This window comes from Pieris brassicae, chromosome 9 (genome assembly GCF_905147105.1).
Source record: "Pieris brassicae chromosome 9, ilPieBrab1.1, whole genome shotgun sequence".
NCBI lineage: Eukaryota > Metazoa > Arthropoda > Insecta > Lepidoptera > Pieridae > Pieris > Pieris brassicae.
This window is the reverse complement of record NC_059673.1, coordinates 2,292,487-2,313,538: the sequence shown is the minus strand read 5'-3', so window position 1 is coordinate 2,313,538 and position 21,052 is coordinate 2,292,487. Positions and strand designations below refer to the sequence as shown.

General features: G+C 34.2%; 1 protein-coding gene across 2 annotated transcripts in view; it reads right to left on the bottom strand.

The window, feature by feature from the left end:
• The window catches only part of LOC123714024, a 30,187-nt gene extending 13,987 nt beyond the window's left edge, over positions 1 to 16,200 (bottom strand). Inside the window, exons 1-2 of one of the 2 annotated variants that reach the window (XM_045668026.1) lie at positions 16,005 to 16,200; positions 6,234 to 6,307 (exon numbers count right to left, since the gene is read on the bottom strand). In XM_045668026.1, the coding sequence (XP_045523982.1) occupies positions 6,234 to 6,291 (58 nt within the window). In that variant the 5' untranslated portion in view covers positions 6,292 to 6,307; positions 16,005 to 16,200. The remainder of the gene's footprint in view (positions 1 to 6,233; positions 6,308 to 16,004) is intronic. The other variant, XM_045668027.1, reaches the window with a different exon arrangement.
• Between the last annotated feature and the right edge of the window lie 4,852 nt (positions 16,201 to 21,052).

Sequence of the window (21,052 nt, the reverse complement as noted above, 5' to 3'; positions counted from 1 at the left end):
GGTGGCTATTGTTGATAATTTGCGTAAAACGTTTCATAATGAATTGCTATAGAGAACAGGGTTTCACTTGAGTTGGTAGAAATGTGGATTTCGGTGGCAACTGTCGGATGATTTTCTACTCTGTGGTCTCACTAACATCTATGCTTAAAGAAATATTAATTTTATTAGATAACATCTAGTCCATCAGCTCGTTTTATAAGATAACATCTAGTCCATCGTTTCTGAAGCAGGGGTTCAAGTTTTTTTAAAAGGGTCGCGACATAAAAATAGTTGAGAAACGATGATCTTGTCACTCATTCTTGAGAAGACATTTATCCCAAAGTTTTAGCAATGTTAAGTTTAGCAGCTTCTTCTCTTGGTGTTGGTCTCTCTCTCTATTACTGGAAGTTGGCCGTCAGTGTTATGAACGTTACTCCAGATGCAACTCTTCCGCAGTCCCAATACCTACCTGTCCACTCCCTATTAGGAAGCCGTGATTTTTTCCTTCTACCAACACCAGTCAGTCAACTTAGTTGACTCCACCACCCCCCTCCGCCCACACGACACTCCTCACAATGTGTACAGTACGAGCAGGTACCATTTTGAATATGGAACTCTCGATAAAGTGCAGAATTTGTCCCCATAACCCATAACAAATCAATAATAGTGCATCAAGACCCGTTATGATATGAACGCGGAAGGCGCGATCCTGACTTGCATTCGTTAACACCGACGCCATTTTGATTTCGTGACCAACTAGATGCTTACCATTTTTGGGAGTGATTTCACCGGTAGGAACGAAGCAGTAAAATATATGAAATGTTGTTAACATTTGAATGATGTATATTAAAATGTATTTTGTATAATAATAAATTTTTCGTTAATTTCTCTAAGAATCCCTCTACCGTATGCGACAAGATATTTACAAATTTTCCATGTGTCTCGTTACGTATATCTGCGTAATTCGCCAATGTTTCGGGTTTTAGCTAACTATGAGACTTATGAAGATGTTGATATTTTCCACCTAACCATAGAGGATCGGTGGAAAAGTATGTTTCGCAGTAACAATTTTCTTTATAGTTTGTTTAAGGTAAAATTTAAGTTTTGAATTGTTATGAATTGGCTTTGTATATTGTCTAAATGTTTTGTTACCTTAAACTTGTAGTATTACCGACAACATTAACACCGCTTTTGAAAAAATAATTTCATCAAGCTGTTGTTTGATTGGTCCAACGCGTTAATCTCAATAACTATTCAAAGTCAAGAATTGTTTCCTATAGATAACTTTGTCAGCGATTTTTTTACTGGCTTGATATTTGGGGAATTGCCTGTACGAAAGAAGACTCGATAAAAATTTAGTAAACTTTGCGAAAGTGCTATCATTTTTCTATGATATTTGTATCTTTAGTACCACAGTTGTGTTATCGAACCAATTCGACTTAGGGTCCTTCAAGAAAAGAGTGTACCAAGTCTTAAAAGGCCGGCAACGCACTTGCGAGCCTTCATGCAATGTGAGTGTCCATGGCGGTATCACCTAACATCAGGTGAGCCCCTGCCCATTTGTCGCCTATTACATAAAAAAATACTCATTAAAAGTATAATTGATACGGATTGGAAAGTCAGCTGTACGCTACGACCGAATAAACACGAACGAAACACAGGGCTGAGTTCGAACGAACAGTTAACATGACTCCAAATCGATCACTTTCACAGTAATTAATTCGGTTGGGGCGTAACGATGGATTCGCTCAAGGTCCGAGAGATGGCGGTGTGCGACGCGTGCGCATTCTAAAACACCTGTCGCGAAACTAGGTTACCGTTGAATACATAAACACTTCTTTGTTTTTAGTTTGACATTAGTTTTTTGATTAAATATGCATGTTTTTTGGAAATAATTTTTTTTCCAAATTCACAGTGAAGTTTAACTAAAATTAATGTAATTTTAACTTTTTAAAACATTCGTTGATACGATAAATAAACGGTTTTGACGATTATTTCAATGATCCTAATCCTTGGGATTGATTTGCTCCATTTGAAACAATTTGTATGACAACTTGGCGATCAAAAATGTAAATTTACAATCCATTTAAATCTTTTCTGTTGACGTTCATAAATATACTTGGTTACCTATATGAATAAAGTTACTTTAAGGTTAAGTTATATTTGTATTTGAGTGTAAATCGTATTAAAAAAGAAATACTTTATTTGACTCAAAAAAAAAAAAACATTACATTTTGAAGTTACATTCTAAAGGTAACGATTTTGTTTAATGTAACTAATCCAAACGGGTGTGATGATCACCTGATGTTACGAGATACTTCCATGAACACTCACATTGCTAGAACTATCGCAATTGGTTCGGAATACTTCAGTGGCAGCGTGGTAGTGGTACGGCAAATACTGCCTTAATCACTCTCAGTTGCATAGACTGTGCACAGGGTATATTTAAAAGGCTGTCACGTAAAATCTTATACGTATGTAGGTTGTTAACCCTTCGTGTTTGGTACAGTACGCATAGATGTTCCATTTTTGGTTCCACTGGCCTCTTATAAATAAGGTTTACATATATATAGGTAGGTAAAATCGTTAATCGATATCAATATGTTTAAGTATATTATTTAATTTTAATTCGTAAGAAACAGTGATGTCAGTAATATGTACCTACAATAGAATTAATAATAATACCAACTTTTTAGGTCTCTGTATCATGATTATTTGTAAATTTAATAGACAATCCATGTCGTCGACTTTTTGGGTCCAAAGCATTAGTTTCCTGACGATGTTTATCTTGACCGTTCAAGCGAATGCTAAATGCGCACATAGAAAGTCGATTGGTGCACAGTCGGGGTTCGAACCTACGACGTCGAATTTTAACTACCATATCAAATATATACAGACAAAATAAAATTACCAGAAATTTTTTTTCAGCAGAAAAAAAATCCCAGCCAAAAAGCGTATTAGGTTCGAGACACTTTGATGCTTCACAACCGAATATATCCAGATCCTGTAAGTACTGCTTAATCCGTTATAACCGCGAAGAATTCGAACGAGAGGTGACTGAAGGCCTAGGTTTATTTTCGCTTATTCGAATTTTGCTGATTTGCTTTGATTTTCATTATCGGACGTCAAGGAAAAATACCTTCCGTATCATCTAGACGTCACCACACCACAACTGAGCGTTGTCTAAGGCAGATTTTGCCACGCACCACCACTATGTGTAACCAGCTGCCCACAGATGTGTTTCCGAACCAATTAGACGTAGGGTCCTTTAAGAAAAGAGCGTTACACTTCTTGAAAGGCAACGCACTCGCGTGCCTTCTGGCAATGTGTCACTTAACATCTGGTGAGCCTCCTGCCCGTTTGCCTCCTATTACATAAAAAAAGGATTGTAGACTTTGGTAATAAGTAACGGACGTAAATTTAAATATCTTATAAATATTACATTTAAGACAAGTAGGTAGTAGCCACAGCCACACCAATGGTCTGATGCTGGAACCTGTTTTTCTTCAACGTACGAATGCTAAATACAACAATTCAATAGCCCTGGATTGGGGAGAAATATATTAACGTCCCGTCGAGTTTTTCTAGGACAGATATACATAAGTGCTTTCAAATTATCTTATCCTCAGGAAGTGTTCATCTCATCAATGTTTTGCCGTTCGCCCAATACGGTGTACAAACATATATTGAGGGCATTCTTATCAGATAATGACCTGACGCAATATAGGCCCAATTCTTGGTCTCTTCTTTCAAATGTAATTAACATTTCATACATATAACATCTGGTAAGACCATATACGACAATAACTTAATAAGATTTAAATCTTGTGTTTTAGACTAAGCAGATTGCACTACGATGTCCCTGGCTACCAAATTCGTAATTGTGTTTTACGTTCCTCACATTAACACTAACTATGCAAACTTAGTTGTATCCCGGACATACTACGACCAATATTTGGGCCTTGACTTGTTTAAGCTATCACGGAATATGCTTATAAGGATTACGAATATCCATAGCGCTAAATAATGCATCATTTATTTATTTATTTTAAAAGGCACCCTAACGAAACACATACAAACACTTACAGAAAACACACGACATATAACAACACGATACATGCATGTGCATCAATAACAAGTGTGCACAACATTTAATGGGAAACATTAGGATGACAAAGAGAAAATAACTTAAACATTAAAACCAATAGACAAATCCGATCAAAAAATACGAAAAAATCACACACATTCTCACTTTCACACCATCACACAACACAGCCGACAATGTATTTAACAGTTTTATTGATGTTTTCCTTACGTAAAAATATGGACCTTTTTGTAGAATAATTGTTTTTCAATCTATATATAATATATATATAATTAATGTTAATTGTAGAATTACAAAATAAATAGGGTTTCGTGCTTTAGACTGTACGAAGTAGTCTTAACGCTTCGTACATTAGACTGTACGAAAAAGTCTTAACACTACGTGCTTTAGACTGTACGAAGTAGTCTTAACGCTTCGTGCTTTAGACTGTACGAAGTATTCTTAGCGCTTCGTACTTTAGACTGTACGAAATAGTCTTAACGCTTCGTGCTTTAGACTGTACGAAGTAATCTCACCGCCTCGTGCTTTCGACTGTATGAAGAAGTTATAGCGTACCCTAGGTATCCCGTACCGACTTCCAAATATCAAAATAGGTTTCTTCGTGTCTCGTGCGCGATACTTTCCAATAGACACAGCGATTCCAACTTGAATATGGACCTGTCTATTGTTAATTGGGATCGCAATTAAAAGACGTGGACGTATAAGATTTGTAACGAAGAGGATGAAAAATATACAGTAGGTACTTTAATGAAGGCCGGATATTTTGTTTGTCAAAGATCTGTGTATAGGCGATGTGGATACAGGTGGTCCAGTGATCTCGGCTGAACAAACGGTTCTTAATGAATGTTGCGTAAGAATGGAATGTTTAACCCTCATGGTACCTATATATCTGTATGCCTTAGGACGAACGTCAATCAAACCTAGAGCTTAAATTAAATCAGCTGGAGCTGTCAAACCAATTTAATGCGTGAAGGTTGACATATTTGACAGCGCCCAAGATGAGATTACGACTTGAGATACGTATAAGAAATATGGAACTTAGATGTAATATTAATTACACTATTTTCAGTACATCCGTCTCTGTCTTTACGCTGTGTTGGAAAGAGACAGAACAACAACTATAATACTGCAGTAATGTACTGTGATCTGCTTTTAAATAATTCATAAAGTAATTTTATGTATTTAATCATAAAATAGATTAAAAATAGATATATAACAAATCCTAAATCTTCAATGTAATGTTACGTTAATGACCTACTGTCGTAACCAAGGTATGTGTTCATTTATATATTTCTACCTAATGTATTAAGAAATCGGTCCATAAAAATGAGTGGCCAAGGATTTTTCTAAACGATGCGTTAAATGCACATTAAAATAAGTTTAATTACGTAATAACTGTCGTAGAAATGAATTATTAGAATACCTCATTTAATATTTCAAGTTTCAGTCGGTATAAATGAATATTTGAAGTTGTTTTTGCGCCATCTCACGGAATTATTACAAGAACGAACTTCGAACCTAAATTTAAAAACCGAATTATCCTTTGTAATCTCACACTGAATACCATAAACAAAAATTAAAAATAAATAATATGAACCTAGTAATTCCAAAGATAAATTTAAAATTCGTAGTCATAAATTCCAAACTTATATTTAAAATTAGAAAGTCATTCAGTTTTTAAATATACTTGAAGTGGTTGATATTGTTATTTGGTATATTTTATGTGTCGTTTAAAAAGACGTAAAGCAATTTAACAGTTTCTATTGCATACATAATAATGAGTAAATATTATAAAAAAAAGTTATTTAAAATATCTAATTTAATGCATATCGAATTCAGCGCATGGCAATTGCTCATTAGACGTCAAATTACAGCGGCAGTGATCGCACGCGTCAAGATAATCTTTATAGCTGGTGTCAACCTCTCAGTTGAAGGAATGCGAAGATTGTAGCTGATACTACGCAAATGTAATATTAAATATAGAACGTGTAAATCGAACTTTGAACCAAATATTACTTCCTCCTAATGCGGATATCGGACAAATTCAAAATCGAATCGAATGCGCACAAATCATAGACACGTAGTTTCTACGTTAAGCTGCGCATGTCCGCATTTGTGACTAACATCTGAGCCTATATTATGTACTCACGTTGCGAAGCTGGAGGCTCGGCCGCGGAGGGCGCAGGCGCGTTCGCCGCCCCCTGCATCGCCCACTCGAGACGCCTGGTAATAACGAAACATTAAATGGTCGTGTCTACATAAAATACGGTTTGAAATACATTTTAATTCTTATATAGGCCGCATTAGTCATTTTGACAATTTTGAACACCTTTTAGCTTTTCTATAGGTACTAAGATTCCAGTACTAATAACGCTATTAAAAACGGTATAGTGGAAAAATAATTAATATATAATATATTAGGACCAGCCGTATATAAGTTGTGTATATGTATTTGCACATTTGACAGTAAATAAGTCAAGTATATGTATGGCCTAGTGGCTTCAGCATGTGACTGTGAAAGTCAGCCCTGAGGTTTAGGTTAGATCTAGAATGGACTGAGTGTGAATGAATGGCGAAGGAAAACATCGTGCTGAAACCGACTTACCTTAAGCCCTAAAAGTCGACGGCCTCCAGGCAGGAGGTTGACCTACTTCCATATAACATTGATATCTTGAATACAGAAAACTGAGGCCCAGAGCTAAAAATGTTGTAGTGCTACCAAGATATTTTAAAATAACAAAACGTATCTAGCACAAAAGAATCGATTGGACAAAGAAATGAGTCAGAACTCGGAGCCCTCGTAGTTATCAGCACTTCCTATACATCGAGAACTATATCTAAGGCTAGAGCAGCCACGATTTTATGACTTTTAGGATGATATTGTAAAAACTATTATAGATAGCTTTATTTGCGTGGCTTGCGTGTATTAACGCGAGCCCTCTGGCATTGAGTGTCCATGGGCGGCGGGTATCACGTTTATATAAAAAAAAACTTATATGTGTAGCTCAACCATCAAAAAATCGTTTATATTTTTGGGAATTAATTACTATGAAATATAGATTTATACGTATTTTGGCTATTATTTATATCTTCTGCTAAACTTCGTTTCGTCTGTATGTTTTTCTTACTTCGCCCACCTTTTTCGTACATACCAACATATGGAGCATTTTGCTATGCTATCCCATAGAGATTGTTCTCTTTTCCGAAAAAAAATATATCGTTAATATCGATTTTTTTATTCAAAATCAAATTTATAGTGATCTGAAATCCAGGTTATATGATATATTGTCCACTTAAACCGGCTTTAAAGTAAATAATATGGATTTTTGACATAATAGTCCATCCATATTCCATGTAAGTGTCGCATTGTCACCCTGCGCGTGCGCAGTGCACCTCAAGTGACCTATTATATTCAGACAATGCGTGCTAATAACCTGTCGTAGCGCGGGTATGTATGGGTTATGTTAAACTTGATCGATCAAGTTGAGTTTGAGTTTTTTGATATGTTGATAATAAAAACATAGTATAAGTAGATATATATATATATATATATATATAATAAATCAGTGGCTCTTTATATTTCTCGGCTTCAGATTTCTGTATCTGTTTCATGATCAATCTAATAGGCAAGTAGGTTATCAGCCTCCTGTGCTTGAAACACTTTTGGGGCCAAGGCAAGCTGTTCCTTGCGCTGTTTTTCTTCACTGTTCGAGCGAATGTTTAATGCGCACATAGAAAGTACATTGGTGCACAGGTGGAGATCGAACGTCGGAGTCGCACGCTAAAAGCCACTAGGGGCAACACTGCATGTACATATATAACAATGAATAAAATACTTATATATTACAGTGACCTTTATCAGTTAGGAGTACGAAACAGTTTACGACCTATTTTCATTCACAACAAAATTAAATTGAAATACATAATAAATAAGCCGTTTCAAAAGGGTATGATACTGACACTAGAATTTTATATTAGTATATAGATAATCGTATATATAAAATACATATGTACTCTGAGCGTATTTCCTCCTTTACTCCTTATCACTTTGGAGTGTAAAGTTACAAGCTATTATATGTATAGGTAGCGTATAGGATATATTGTATGGCAACGCCCTTGCGAGCCTTCTGGCAATGTGTAAATGGAAGGCAGTATTGCTTATCATCAGAAGAGCTTCCTGCCCGTCCGTAAGTTATTATTTTTGTTAGTAATTTCATCTTAAAACTATATATACAAATAACGATCGAGTAACTTCTTGCCAGTTCTCTTTTTATTGATTGTTTTAGTGAAAATAGTACAACTGTACTTGTGCGCGTAAAAGGGGCCGACATGGCAGCCCATGGACTTCCATTTGTGTGTTTACAAAAGACAATGTCTTGTGAAGCAGACCGTGGAAGACTTCCAACGTGACTATCAACGTGATTCGGCTGAAATTTTTAGAAAATACGGCTCGTACGGTGATAAAACGAGGCAAGAGGACCCAAACAACTCTTCAGCACATTCTTCATGGTACACTTTGTGGAATACATATATACTTCCGTGATCGTGGCAACTCCAAACTCAAAATAACTTTATTAAGTACACTTATCAACGTCAGAAAAGTAGTTAAATTGATACTAAATATAAATTTACAGTTCGCAAGTCAAGGGCGTAGAGCGGACAAGAAGAACTGGCAAGAAACTCTTGAATCGCCAAGTATTGAGTCATACAAATTGTTTCCACTGGGGCAAATCAATCCCAAGGATTACGATCATTTAAATAATACGTAAAATTTATAAAAATCTCTTTTGATTAATTTCAGTTAAACGATCGATAGTGATCAAAATTAATCGATATACGGTTACAGGTAAAGAACCTGGCTTATCAAATTTTAACAATATCATTTAAAATGAGATATCAATTACAGTTTATCATGAAACACAAGATAATATTATATTACAGTGGTTTCAAGGAATTATCAAAGCGGTGTTTCTTTGTCTGCGAAAACTGATGCCTACAGTTTACTTAAGATGGGCCGGCTTATCAAAGAAAATCGGTGTTGCCTTTGATGTATTTCTCAGGACTTAACAACCCAGTTATATTAATTTTGATACAGGAGGCGAACGGGCAGGAGGCTCACCTGGTAGGTGATAGCCGCCCATAGACTATGCCAGAGGGTAGTGCGTTAATAATTGGTATGATTGGTTCTTGAAGGTCGATAGTTCGGAAATACCTAAACACAATCCAAAATATTTGCTCAATTAAAACGTTTTTTAAAGTGAAACTGGTGTTGGTAAGAAATTACCGTCACATTTTTCGGTTATGCGTCACATTTTTCGGTTACGCGCTATCTTTTTCTTTTCCTTATTACGGTTGATTCTAAGTGATTCGAAGCCATTGATAACAAAAATATATAATAACGATAACAATGATAGTAATAATTCTATTACAATTAATGAAATTCTGTAAAAATCTTATTATTTGTATTCATGTCTATGATAAAAAAAAACCTTTTGTTGAACTTTATATTATTTAACAAATTTCTGTAAGTTGCATATAGTAGGTCATTTTTCGAAAAATAAGGTCAAAAAGAAGTTTCACTTCTTACGTGTGTACACATTTTTTATAAGAACTACTAATAGTATATATATGTCGTAGCCAACTAGATTAAAACCCCTTTCAATTAAGAGCTTAGCCACATAACTAATAACCGCCATTTAACTAGCGACCTGAAAGATATTCGTATATACCATATATATATTGAAATCTGGCTTTTTCGGTTATTATCAATTTGCCAGGAGAATTTTAAGAATTGGTACGTTCTTTTCTTGTAAGGCCCTAAGTTTCTCATGTACGAGTGCCGAGTGGCTTTTGTTAATAAATAATATATATATTGTTTTAAGTTGTCATGCATCCCTAAGGTCATGGGTTCGATCTCCGGCTGTGCATCAATGGACTTTTTATGTGCGGAGGAGGGTGATCACCTTGCCTATTAGATTCACAAATGATCACAAAACACATATATCAATCTAAGGCCCAGACCTAATAAGGTTGTAGAGCCACTGTTTTATTTAAGTTTTAATTTATATGTGTAGCACAACCAACAAGTGAAATCAATTACCAGCGTTATCACAGCGATAAGAGACAAGGATTTCACCTGTTATCGTGCAGACGTGATCAGATGACAGAACATAATCAGTAATGATTATTTGTCAAGCATCCGCAATCGTGGTGTAATATCTATACGGGCTTGAGGTTATACGCGGCGTAATTGCCCTAACTCAGGTTGGTCACTATTACTGTTGTTGTTGGTACTGTACTATTATTGTTGGTACTTTCGCTCGGTGCTTACTGATAGCATTGATGGCAGTCTGTCGCTTCCACCAATTATTCAAATAATGGTGGAAGCTGACAATGACGGTCCTTGGAATGCCTTCAAGGCTTTTTGTGAGGCCGTCATGAGTCAGAAAGAGAATGCGGAGCGTCAGCGTGAAAATGATTCAGATGCTCCGCCTGTAAGGAAACGACGTCTGCCCTAAGTTAAGATTTGGAAGATTTGTGTGTGAGAGGAGTCATGTGGCATTGTGGCATTCGCGTTTGGTGGGGGTAAGGATAGGGCTCAGCTGTTACCTGCCGTCGCCCTTTGGCGAGCTGAAGTCATCCGTCAGGTTTTAGTGGGTAGGGTTTATTAAGTCGGAGTCCCGCATAATCCCTGCTGGTGTAAAATACCGTAGGGATATGCGTAAAAGCATTTCCTGACGAAAAAAAAAAAAAGGTTGGTCACTTTAAAAAAAAAATACTTAGAGAAGAATATAACTATACTATAGTAAACAATTACTTAAGAATCTTAAATGTATGAAAAATGTGTGCGTGTACACACGTAAGGAGTGAAACTTCTTTATGACGTTATTTTTCGAAAAATGACCTACTATATGCAACTTTACAGAAATTGGTTAAAGCTAAATTAGATAAAGTTTAACAAAAGGCTTTTATAATCATAAACATGGATACAAAAAATACAATTATTTTATTTTACCTTTTATTACTATCATCGTTATCGTTATTATATATTTTATTATTAATGGCTTCGTTCGAATCAACCGTGGTAGGGACAAGAAAAAGATGGCGCGTAACGGAATGATGTGACGCGTAACCGACAAATGTGACGGTAATTTACAACGCCGATGAAGAAGTCTCACTGCAATTACTAGGAAATCATTAATGGAAAAATATAAAAATGTAATACATTTTCATATAGCCCTTAACAATCAAATTGCCCCAATATCCTGCGTGGGCCTTAATGTTAAAAACATTGTTGCACACACGCTCCACAGCATAATGCTGAACCAGAGACATTTCCTACCACAACACACATTACACACTTATTTATTCTTATTTTTCTTTTTTATTATGATTTTGTGTTTCGTTACTGTCTGTATGTCTGTCTGCCTGCTTAATCGATAAGATTTCGAAGAACTTATAAATATACAGTCCAAATTTGTTAAAACGACATCGAAGAGTCTCTTCGACTCATTCAGACTCATTTGGTCGTAAAAACCGATGACGTTGTTATAAGTACCTTTGATTTTGGTCAATATAACCGGTATGCTGTTCTAAACGATGTCTTCGCAAACGGTCAACTGTCTTAGTGTATTCCGATTTGAAGGTGCACTGTCAAAATACAGCAACGAGTCTTTGGGTTTGTAGCTTCGACTAATTTCTTTGATGAAATTACGACACAAAGGTTCACAATACGCTGGTCTTGTCTTTTAATACCTTCTTCGTAATTCGTTTAGGATCTCTGCCTTTAAGTTGTGGAATAGGCTGCCCGAATCCATACGATTGGCTACATCCCCAATACCTTTTAAATCTCTTTTAGATAAACATTTATTAACCATATTTTGTATTGCATCGTCATTCATGAATCCGTGAGATTAGCTTTTTAGTTTTTATTTTATTTCATTTGTTTTGTATTATTTTATATATTGCTTTTGCATTTGAAGAATACTTAAATTATCCTAATCATTGGGATTGATTTGCTCCAGATCAAACAATTTGTATGACTCAATACTTGGCGATTAAAAAGAGTGGCGGAAAGTTTCTTGCCCGCTCTACGCCCTTGACTTGCGAACTGGTAGTAAATGTAAATTTACAATTAATTTAACTTCTTTTTGACGTTCACAAATGTACTTGTTCACCTATATGAATGAAGATATTTTGATTTGGATTATAAAAGTTCTTTAATTTTTGTATAAGATTTGGCTATGCATTTTACCTATAATTTTGTTTAGGTTTTCCCTTACAAGGGTTGCCTGCAAGCGATCGCTTGTTATCTATAAGGTCGCCCATTGCATCGTTGTTATATTTTTTATAATAATATAATTTTGTATAAGTGTAACGAAGTGTGAATAAATACATACAATTTTCTGAAAAATTTCTTGACAATTGTAAAGTGGATACTAACAAGAAAAATATGTTGTTAAATAAAAGTAATATAGATAATTTATTAGTGAATATAATGAAATTATCATATCTTGGACGGAGGTGAATGCTAAGGACGCTTATGACATATCTACATAATCCTGCCTCGTTTGAATTATATACATTTTTGTTTAATTAAAAGAATTTAGTAATTAATTTTATTTGAATTATAATATAATTGTAATGAATGTCGAAAATATGATCAATTTGTGCGGCAAATAAATTTATTTAAATAAACAATTTATCAGTAAACGTTTACAAATATAATGACTACATATGGGTAGAACAATTTAGCATTGAAATTTGTTGGAATACTTTCAATATCAAGTGTAAAAATTCGAGTTATGCAAAATGCCACAGATAATTTATCCGTGCATAGATAATAAATTGTTTTATTGCACAGAGTAATGAAGACATAAAAAAGCGATAAATACTATCGAGGAATCCGTGACAAAGTTGCAATAACATCTTCATTTTAAGATTGATGGACATTGAGCGTGATGTAATTATTTTTTACATTAAACAGGGGTTAAAATCCATTATTTATATGTAACGATATATTTCAAATATAAAGCCCGATTAGTAAATTATTTTAGGAAGTATCGTGATTCATGTGCACTTTTTACTTTTTATTTTACATGTAACCTTTTTTTAGTTTAGTTTGTTTTTTTTTGTTTTGTTCCTGTTTTGTTTTGTGTTAATAGCCATGTGAAATATGTATTTTTGCACTTCTTGCCTACCATATCAAATTTAATACATTTTTTCTTACAGTTGTTGCCTGGAATAGATCGCTCGAAAGCGATAATACATGCCCTCCTTTAAATTTAATTGCGTACATTTTTCTTTCAAATAAATATTAAATAAGTTTAACTTAAAAAAAGTATTAACTTTTGCGCAATAGGGCTTCGATTATTGAAAGCTTAATTATTCTCAAAACACCGAAATTTTAATAAATCAAATTTGATAGCAATACACATTGATATTAAAATGGTATTAAAATGTTTACAGCAGGTGTTTATAGATTTAAGTGAATTTTTTACTTATTTAATTACAACAACTGCATTATTTGTAAATGTAAGTTATGTCTAATGTCTCGAGGAAGAAAAGAGCTAATAAAACGTATAATAATTTAATAAAATAAGATTACGAGTATATAATAACATGAATTATGATTTTCAGATCGTGTTAATTATCTAATTATATCTTAGGTAAGTTTTACGTAATCGGCCACTAGATGGCGCAACGTGTCCATAAACGCTAAAAGCAGGTTTTTCTTGTCTTTGTTAAAGTATGTAATTGTTTAAAAGTTATTGTATAAGACTTATATTTTATACTGATTTTAAGGTGATATTATTTTTGAAGTTATTGTATATTGTATGTTGTGTAAAAGTAAGAAAGCTTTTTATAAAGCTACATTAATCATATTTTTTGAAAAGCTTTCTTATTGAATAATAATGTGTAGTTATAATTGTCTAAAAACAAATCACTATTAGGACCTGTCATAAGAAACTTCACGAACGATAAATGTCCGGATTGAGCGTAATCTTTCATAGATTTTTTTTTATCTATAATAGATGTTTTGACATTTCAATCTTACGGCGATTTCAAATTTGGAACAGATTAGATAAAGTCGAGTGTTCGAAGGTAATTACTAGACACGTATGAGTGATATTGAGATGAAATTGAGATTTTATCTCGGTTTGTTGTAATTTATTACGTAATTATTACGAAGGTGTTTTGCAATTTTTATAATCAGGTTGCTTTTTATATTATTAATCAATTGTGGTTTTTTTAAATATACCTGTTACGAAAGTAGTGTGGGTTAACAGAGCACGTAATGCCAAGGATAGGTACAAAGAGGAATGCTTTGGGCATGTAGACCAATGAGAATCTTATAAGTAGGATACAAGTCAACCGTGGACGGTTAAATCGGGTGGGGAAGGCATTGTCGTACACCTGGACCAGATCCAGGAGGTACCAAAGAAGGAACAAGTTAAAAGTACCCATAACCGCGCATGCATGGTGAATTTTATGAAAGTAGAGTAAGCGAGACAGGTAGTGGTGAATATCCGTGGTCTCTTTCTATCCCTTCAGGAAAAAGTCGTGATGATATAATTAAGAAAGATCAAGAATGGGTATTTGCGCTCAGCACGTACTGGCATATCACGGTAATTGAATTAGCAAGAGTGAATCCGCGGGACACAGCTAGTTATCTGATATAAGATACTTTAGGTATTTTTTATCACAAGGCTACTTAATTATCTCGGATTAAAAAGGTCTCGTGGGCGTGGCTTAATTTTATGCGTTGGTTGGAGACTCACCTCATCCTCTATCAGCAGTCAAAGACTATTGGACAAGTCTCAACCATTACTAGAATATTCCTGAATTATGGGACACATTATTGTCTTAAGAAAACTAACTAATAGCCATACTATATTAATTTATTAATAATATATAAGAACCATAACACAGTCTAATCTAAACTAAAAGATAATTATAAGTGAACTAGCCATTGTAATAGCCTACTACATCTTCTATGTCCTACAATTAATATTTTAACATACATTTTCAAACTAAAAGTATATTAGTTCAATAAACATATTTTGTTTAGTTATTTCTCTCTATCTTTTGCGGCTTCCCGGCGGAAGTGAGAAATCCGTTATTTTTTTTAAAATTATTTACCCGACGTGCAATTCTAACTGGACAATTTCCTAATAGGAATACAAAACACAAATTAAATTTAAAAAAAAACGTTACGTACAAGGAAATATTCCTACTATTATTTAACTGTATAATTAAAAGCCACATAATAATTTCCCTAAACATTCCCTATTATTAGAATAATATATATTCGATAATATTTTAATGTAATTGATATTGATATAAACCTTCATGCATAATATTTTTTAAATCATTATATATGTAACCAAATATAAATTTAGGTAGGTACATCTTATTTTATTACCAAATTTAGGCTAGTTACCTACTTGCTTAGCTATGCATAAGTTAATGTTATTATTACGTAATTGTTTTACGTTTAAGTTAATTTTCTACGCTGGTCGCACATAATTTAACAATATTCTTTGCATAATTAAATTACTATATCTCAAACGAAAGCTGGTAAAAAAAAAAATTAATATTTTTACAAATAAAACCGCGAGTATCTACTTCCTTTTAAAAAATCCATCCATTAGAAACACATTATTCCTATAAGGAAGAAATGTAATTTCACTAAAACAACATTTGCACTTCCACAAGTTCATTTAAAATAGAAAAAGCTCAATGGAACTTTTAGACACTTTACGATATCTATCTTAGATTTGTTATTTTATAGTTACATATATTTATTACCCGACATTTGACGGCACGGCCTACTCGATTTAAATGCTACCTAAAACAAAACAGGGCGACGCACTTACGATAATTTGCATTGTAATCTAATCGGTGAGTCCTGACTTACCCAATCGTGGATAATTTTCGCGATATCAGCCGGTAGTCGATTAATAGTCCAATTTCCAAGCTTCCCACTCACTAATCACTGTAACTTTGAGCACAGTTTAAAAAGTCTTACACTAAGTTCTAAGGCACTTTGGTTAAAATCGCGTCGCGGTGCATGTGCATCTTCCGCGGGAACGACAACCTCGCGCGGCGAGATGTCGTCTCCTTGTGATCGTGATGAGAGCACGCACTGTCGCTCTGCTCTCGGGGGAGCAAAAGATGGCCGCCGATTGGTTGAGACCGACGGACGGGCGCGCGGGGGGAGCGAGAGCGCGCTTCTCGGACTGGACGCGAGTGAGTGAGATAGCTAGCGGCATTCGTTTCGTCCTGCTACAGATTGTCCGGGCGACTTCGATCATTGTTTGAGAGCGCGATTATGAAGATGTCAATTGTCATGGCTCCAATTTTTATCAAATTATTTTTTATTTATCACCCTGAATTATCAGCTATATAAAATATGGCGACGTATTATTACATTTGTTTACTTTTAAGCATTTGATAGAGATATGATAATATACCTACGTATATTTATCTGTTCTAAGTATTTAGCTATCCGCGGAAGTTTTTTGCTAAATACCTTTTTGTACGCAATTATAGGCATAGGTAATCACTTCTTAGGGGTGATTAGCATTTTATGAATCACATAGTACCGATTTGTTAGTCAATGGTGATGATTAATGAATGAGAGAAAGTTAATCGGCTGTTTTTCTCTGCACTTATCCTTTTATGGTAGAAGTAAGACGTTTTGTCTTTAAATATTTAAAATAAAATGAGATTGTACTTTACACGTTGAACTAATTGTGCTCTGATAAGAATAAAAAAACTCATTATTGTTCGGCAAATGCAAATAAGTACAATAATGACAAATCGTAATCGGGCAGACGATTAGAAAATTAAGAATAACTGGTATTTGTTTTAATGTGTTTTATTCTCGATAACAGTTTAATTACAATTTAGGACAAAAAATCAAATATTTTCCAATTTATATTATAATTTCTATATATAATATGGGCAGGGCATGTAGTAAGACTGTCTGACGAGACGGATTATAAGGGCGACCCGGTGGGGAAGCCCTTTTGGGAAACGATACAAAAGAAGACCGCTCTGGAGATGGGCGGATGACATTATCAGAACGGCTAGACGACAGAGATACTTGTAGATCCTTGGAGGCAGCCTTCACGTGCGGGAGTGTTCTTTCATAGTAATCATAAAATACATATTACTAAGTAGGATGTATTTTATATGGATGTATGGATATTTAATGTGTATAAGGAGTATTTAATGTGTATAGAAGAGCGGGAATTGTCACAGTTGACATACAAAATTTTTCATCCGTCATCCGTCAGTTGCATAATCTATATTATTATAGTATCATATTAATACACTAGAAGAAACAGCCTCTAAAAATAAAAAAAAATCATGTGTGTACTCATTTATTTGGATTTTTGTATCTTTGTACAATGTTATTGTTTATGCTTTAACAAAATTCGTAAAAAACAAAAGCTAGTACGTATATGTTTATTTCCTTTAAATTAGGAAACTATATGATTAGGATATTTATTGAATATGAAGTTAAAAGACGACTATCAAGATCTACATTTTCGTGTCTATTATAGAAATGCCCAAAAGACTCACCCGCTGCCAAAAAATACTTAAAATAATGATTTGTCAAATTTGACGCACAGTCAAATAATGTCATAAATAGAGTGTCGGTTCCGAGGGGAAATCAAATAGGAGATAAGCAATAAGAGCCATCTCATATTTTGACCTTTAACAATCGGTCACACTGCTTTGAGCAAACAAGTTACCCTCCTATCAATGTTATGCATTTTAATATATCAAAAAGTGAGCTGTTAGCCTCGTGACTTTTTTATGTAACAGGAGCAAACGGGCAGGAGGCTCACCTGATGTTAAGTGATACCACCGCCCATGCGCACTCACATTGCCAGAAGGCTCGCTAGTGCGTGGAGGGTCTTTTAAGAATTGGGACGCCCTTTCTTGAAAGACCCGCGAATTAGTTCGCATGAAAAGGGAAAGCTTAGTTTAAGACGTATACAATGTCAGTTTTTGACATAAGGAAAAAAGTTATTAAGTACGCTTATTAAGTTTTTCGTACAAACTTGATTTGTTTTTTTTATTTACCTTTAAATTAGCTGTTTGAGTGAAAGCGGAATAGAGAATAGAAACGTCTAGATCTTCGGCAATAAGAGATTCATAGATGGTTTAGACCTGACATTACATATAATAAGTCACCTATGACATTACTCGTAACAAATTCTAGACTTACATGACAGTTAATAATTAATATATTCATTTTTCTTCTCACATAATAATGAGTAATTGTAACTAATGTAAGGTTTAAAAGGCAATTATTTTTATACAAAAAAGAAATATTTTGCTAAGCCATATGCTAAAAAAAATATTATTACTATGTAGGTTAATTGTAAATACTGTATATTTGATTGTTATGATTACATAAACAATATAAGAAGAGCTTCTATTGTAGACTAATATTTTATCTTAAATTCCCCACTTTAAATAGATTTGTTGTCATGACAAACAATTATGATAGTATCTATCACATGTAAATTATGCAATTTATCATGACATTTCGTTTAACAATTTTCCGTGTTTTCTTAGATTAGATAACTATTCATTAGATATTGAATCACAGAAGAAAAATCACGCCAAAAACAAAATATAATTGGTCTAACTAGCTTTTGTTCATGTTTTAAAGCATGTACACGGGTCGCATCTATTTATTTAACTATTTTCATACTTAGGCTTAGGATGAACAATAAGAAGTAACCGTAATGAAAATCTATTTTTTTACATACCCAACGCCCATTAAGCCCACGAAAGATGTTGAGACAAGGCTGGGCTTGAGTCTACACGAACAACCTTCGAGCTGTCAAAAACTGACATTGACGTGTTGACATATACTTAACCAAACACTCTTAGCATTCAAAATAAGCCAGCTCTATCAATTAACCGTTTCCCTTAATCCTTTTTCATGTAAGGGGTACATGAAAACCTCTTTGTCTAAGTAATTGTATATATTTTATGTAAGTAGTTTTGCATTTTCGTATTAATTTTTTTACAGTACTTGAGATCGCTCGAATGTAATAATTGCGTTACCATCCTGATTATTCAAATATTTTAATTTTATTGTCTTTCTAGTAATAAAATTCCAGTGCGTATTTTAATATAGCCACAAGATGGCGCTGCAAGCTTTGTGTGTCAAAAAATGCGCGTTTATTTTTCTAGACTAATTTATTTCCTTAATATCGAAGATAATGAATCTTCAAACGCTTACGACGACTTGAAAAACAAATTTCTTGTCATATAATAACGATATCTTTTGTTATCTTTAATTCCAAATATAGTTTTATTAATCAACCTAGATTTGATAGCAACTCATTGGAAATATTTTCGTAATTTTATATCTTTTTCTTCGTTCTAGAATGTTCTTTTAACTAAATAGCTACTTAAAGTAAAAAAATACCAACAGTAAACTTACGTACCGCGTCCTCTAATCATGATATGTGTAGACTATATTATTAAGTATATTGCGGGAATTACCTTTGAATGTAATTTGTATAATTTTGAATAATTAAGAACCTGGAATTAACTATATATAACTGTGTTAGTTAAACCATTCGACTTAGGGTCCTTAAGAAATGAGCGTACCAATTTTGGCTCTGGCAATGTAAGTGTTTATAGGCGGAATCACTTAACACCAGTTGAGCCACCTGCCCGTTTGCCCGCTGTAATATAAAATAAAGTATTGAGAGATCTACATGGAACTTGCATGCGTAGTCTATTGTTATTGAAAGTTAGAGAGTTTTAAGAGCTGTTACGCACTGTCTACTTGTCGCCAGCGACCAAAACTTAGGCAACTAGTGCAGAGGACCAAGTGACAGTATTCCAAGTAAACAGCAGAATCATTGTCGAATCGTCGTTTTTGTAGGGCAGGAGGCATCCTACGGGACGCCCAAAAAGGGCAGTTAACCAAGCCCATGAACAGTTAGTAAGTATTGGTTGGTGAATTGCCAGCGTTTGTGAAAGGAGTATACTCATGTAATAGAAGTAGTTGCAATAGTTGTCTATTAATTTTCTTCTTCAGTCACACTCTTAGTTTGTGAAGGCCGTTTTAGCCCCGTACAACTTCCGCCACTCTCCCCTGTCTTCAAGCCTCCGGTGATGGTAAGACCTGTAAGGGCCTTAACTTGATCGGTCCGAGTAGGGGTCTGGTGCCGTCCACTTTGCCAGTCACGATTAGTTGCTCTTACTCTCAGGATCTCTACGTGTTAACCAAAAAACTCGTTGCGTTGGTAACAAAGTGTTAAAAAACGATTTACCGTCCGTCTTAGAAGGAACGTTAGTTTCCGTGCTATTCATTTTAAAGAAAATCGAGATTGATTCACAATCTGAGACAAATATTTGTTTTTTTACTTATTTTATTATTTATTACTTAAGATGTCATGTGGAACATGTTGTAATGGTTGCAACTCCTTACAAACGTGGAAAACAAAAAAAAACTTGGCTATTAAAAAGAGTGGCGGAGAGTTTATTGCCAGTTCTTCTCTTCCGTTCTACGCCCTTGATTTGAGAACTGGCAGTAAATGTAAAATTAGTAGCATTTAATGTATATATCTTTTTTGGCGTTAATAAGTGTACCTATATGAATAAATGATTTTTGACTTTTCACATTTTTTTACTACGGGAAGAATATTAAAAAAACGCGGTCGAACAGTCAGTGCATTATGACGCAGTGTCAGAAAACGTTATCTTTCCAGACCAGAGGACATTTAAGGTGTTGAACGTTTACTCAACGTTGGTAATAATTATCTATTTATTGAACAAACAAACCAGTACTCCAGGAAGACTTTATCTTTACTATTTCTCGGTATCTATGAGGGCCTGTTATCAATATCGATTTAAATAAATCTTGATAAATGCAATTAACTCATAATGGTATTTATAACTTCGGAGTTCTAATAATGCATA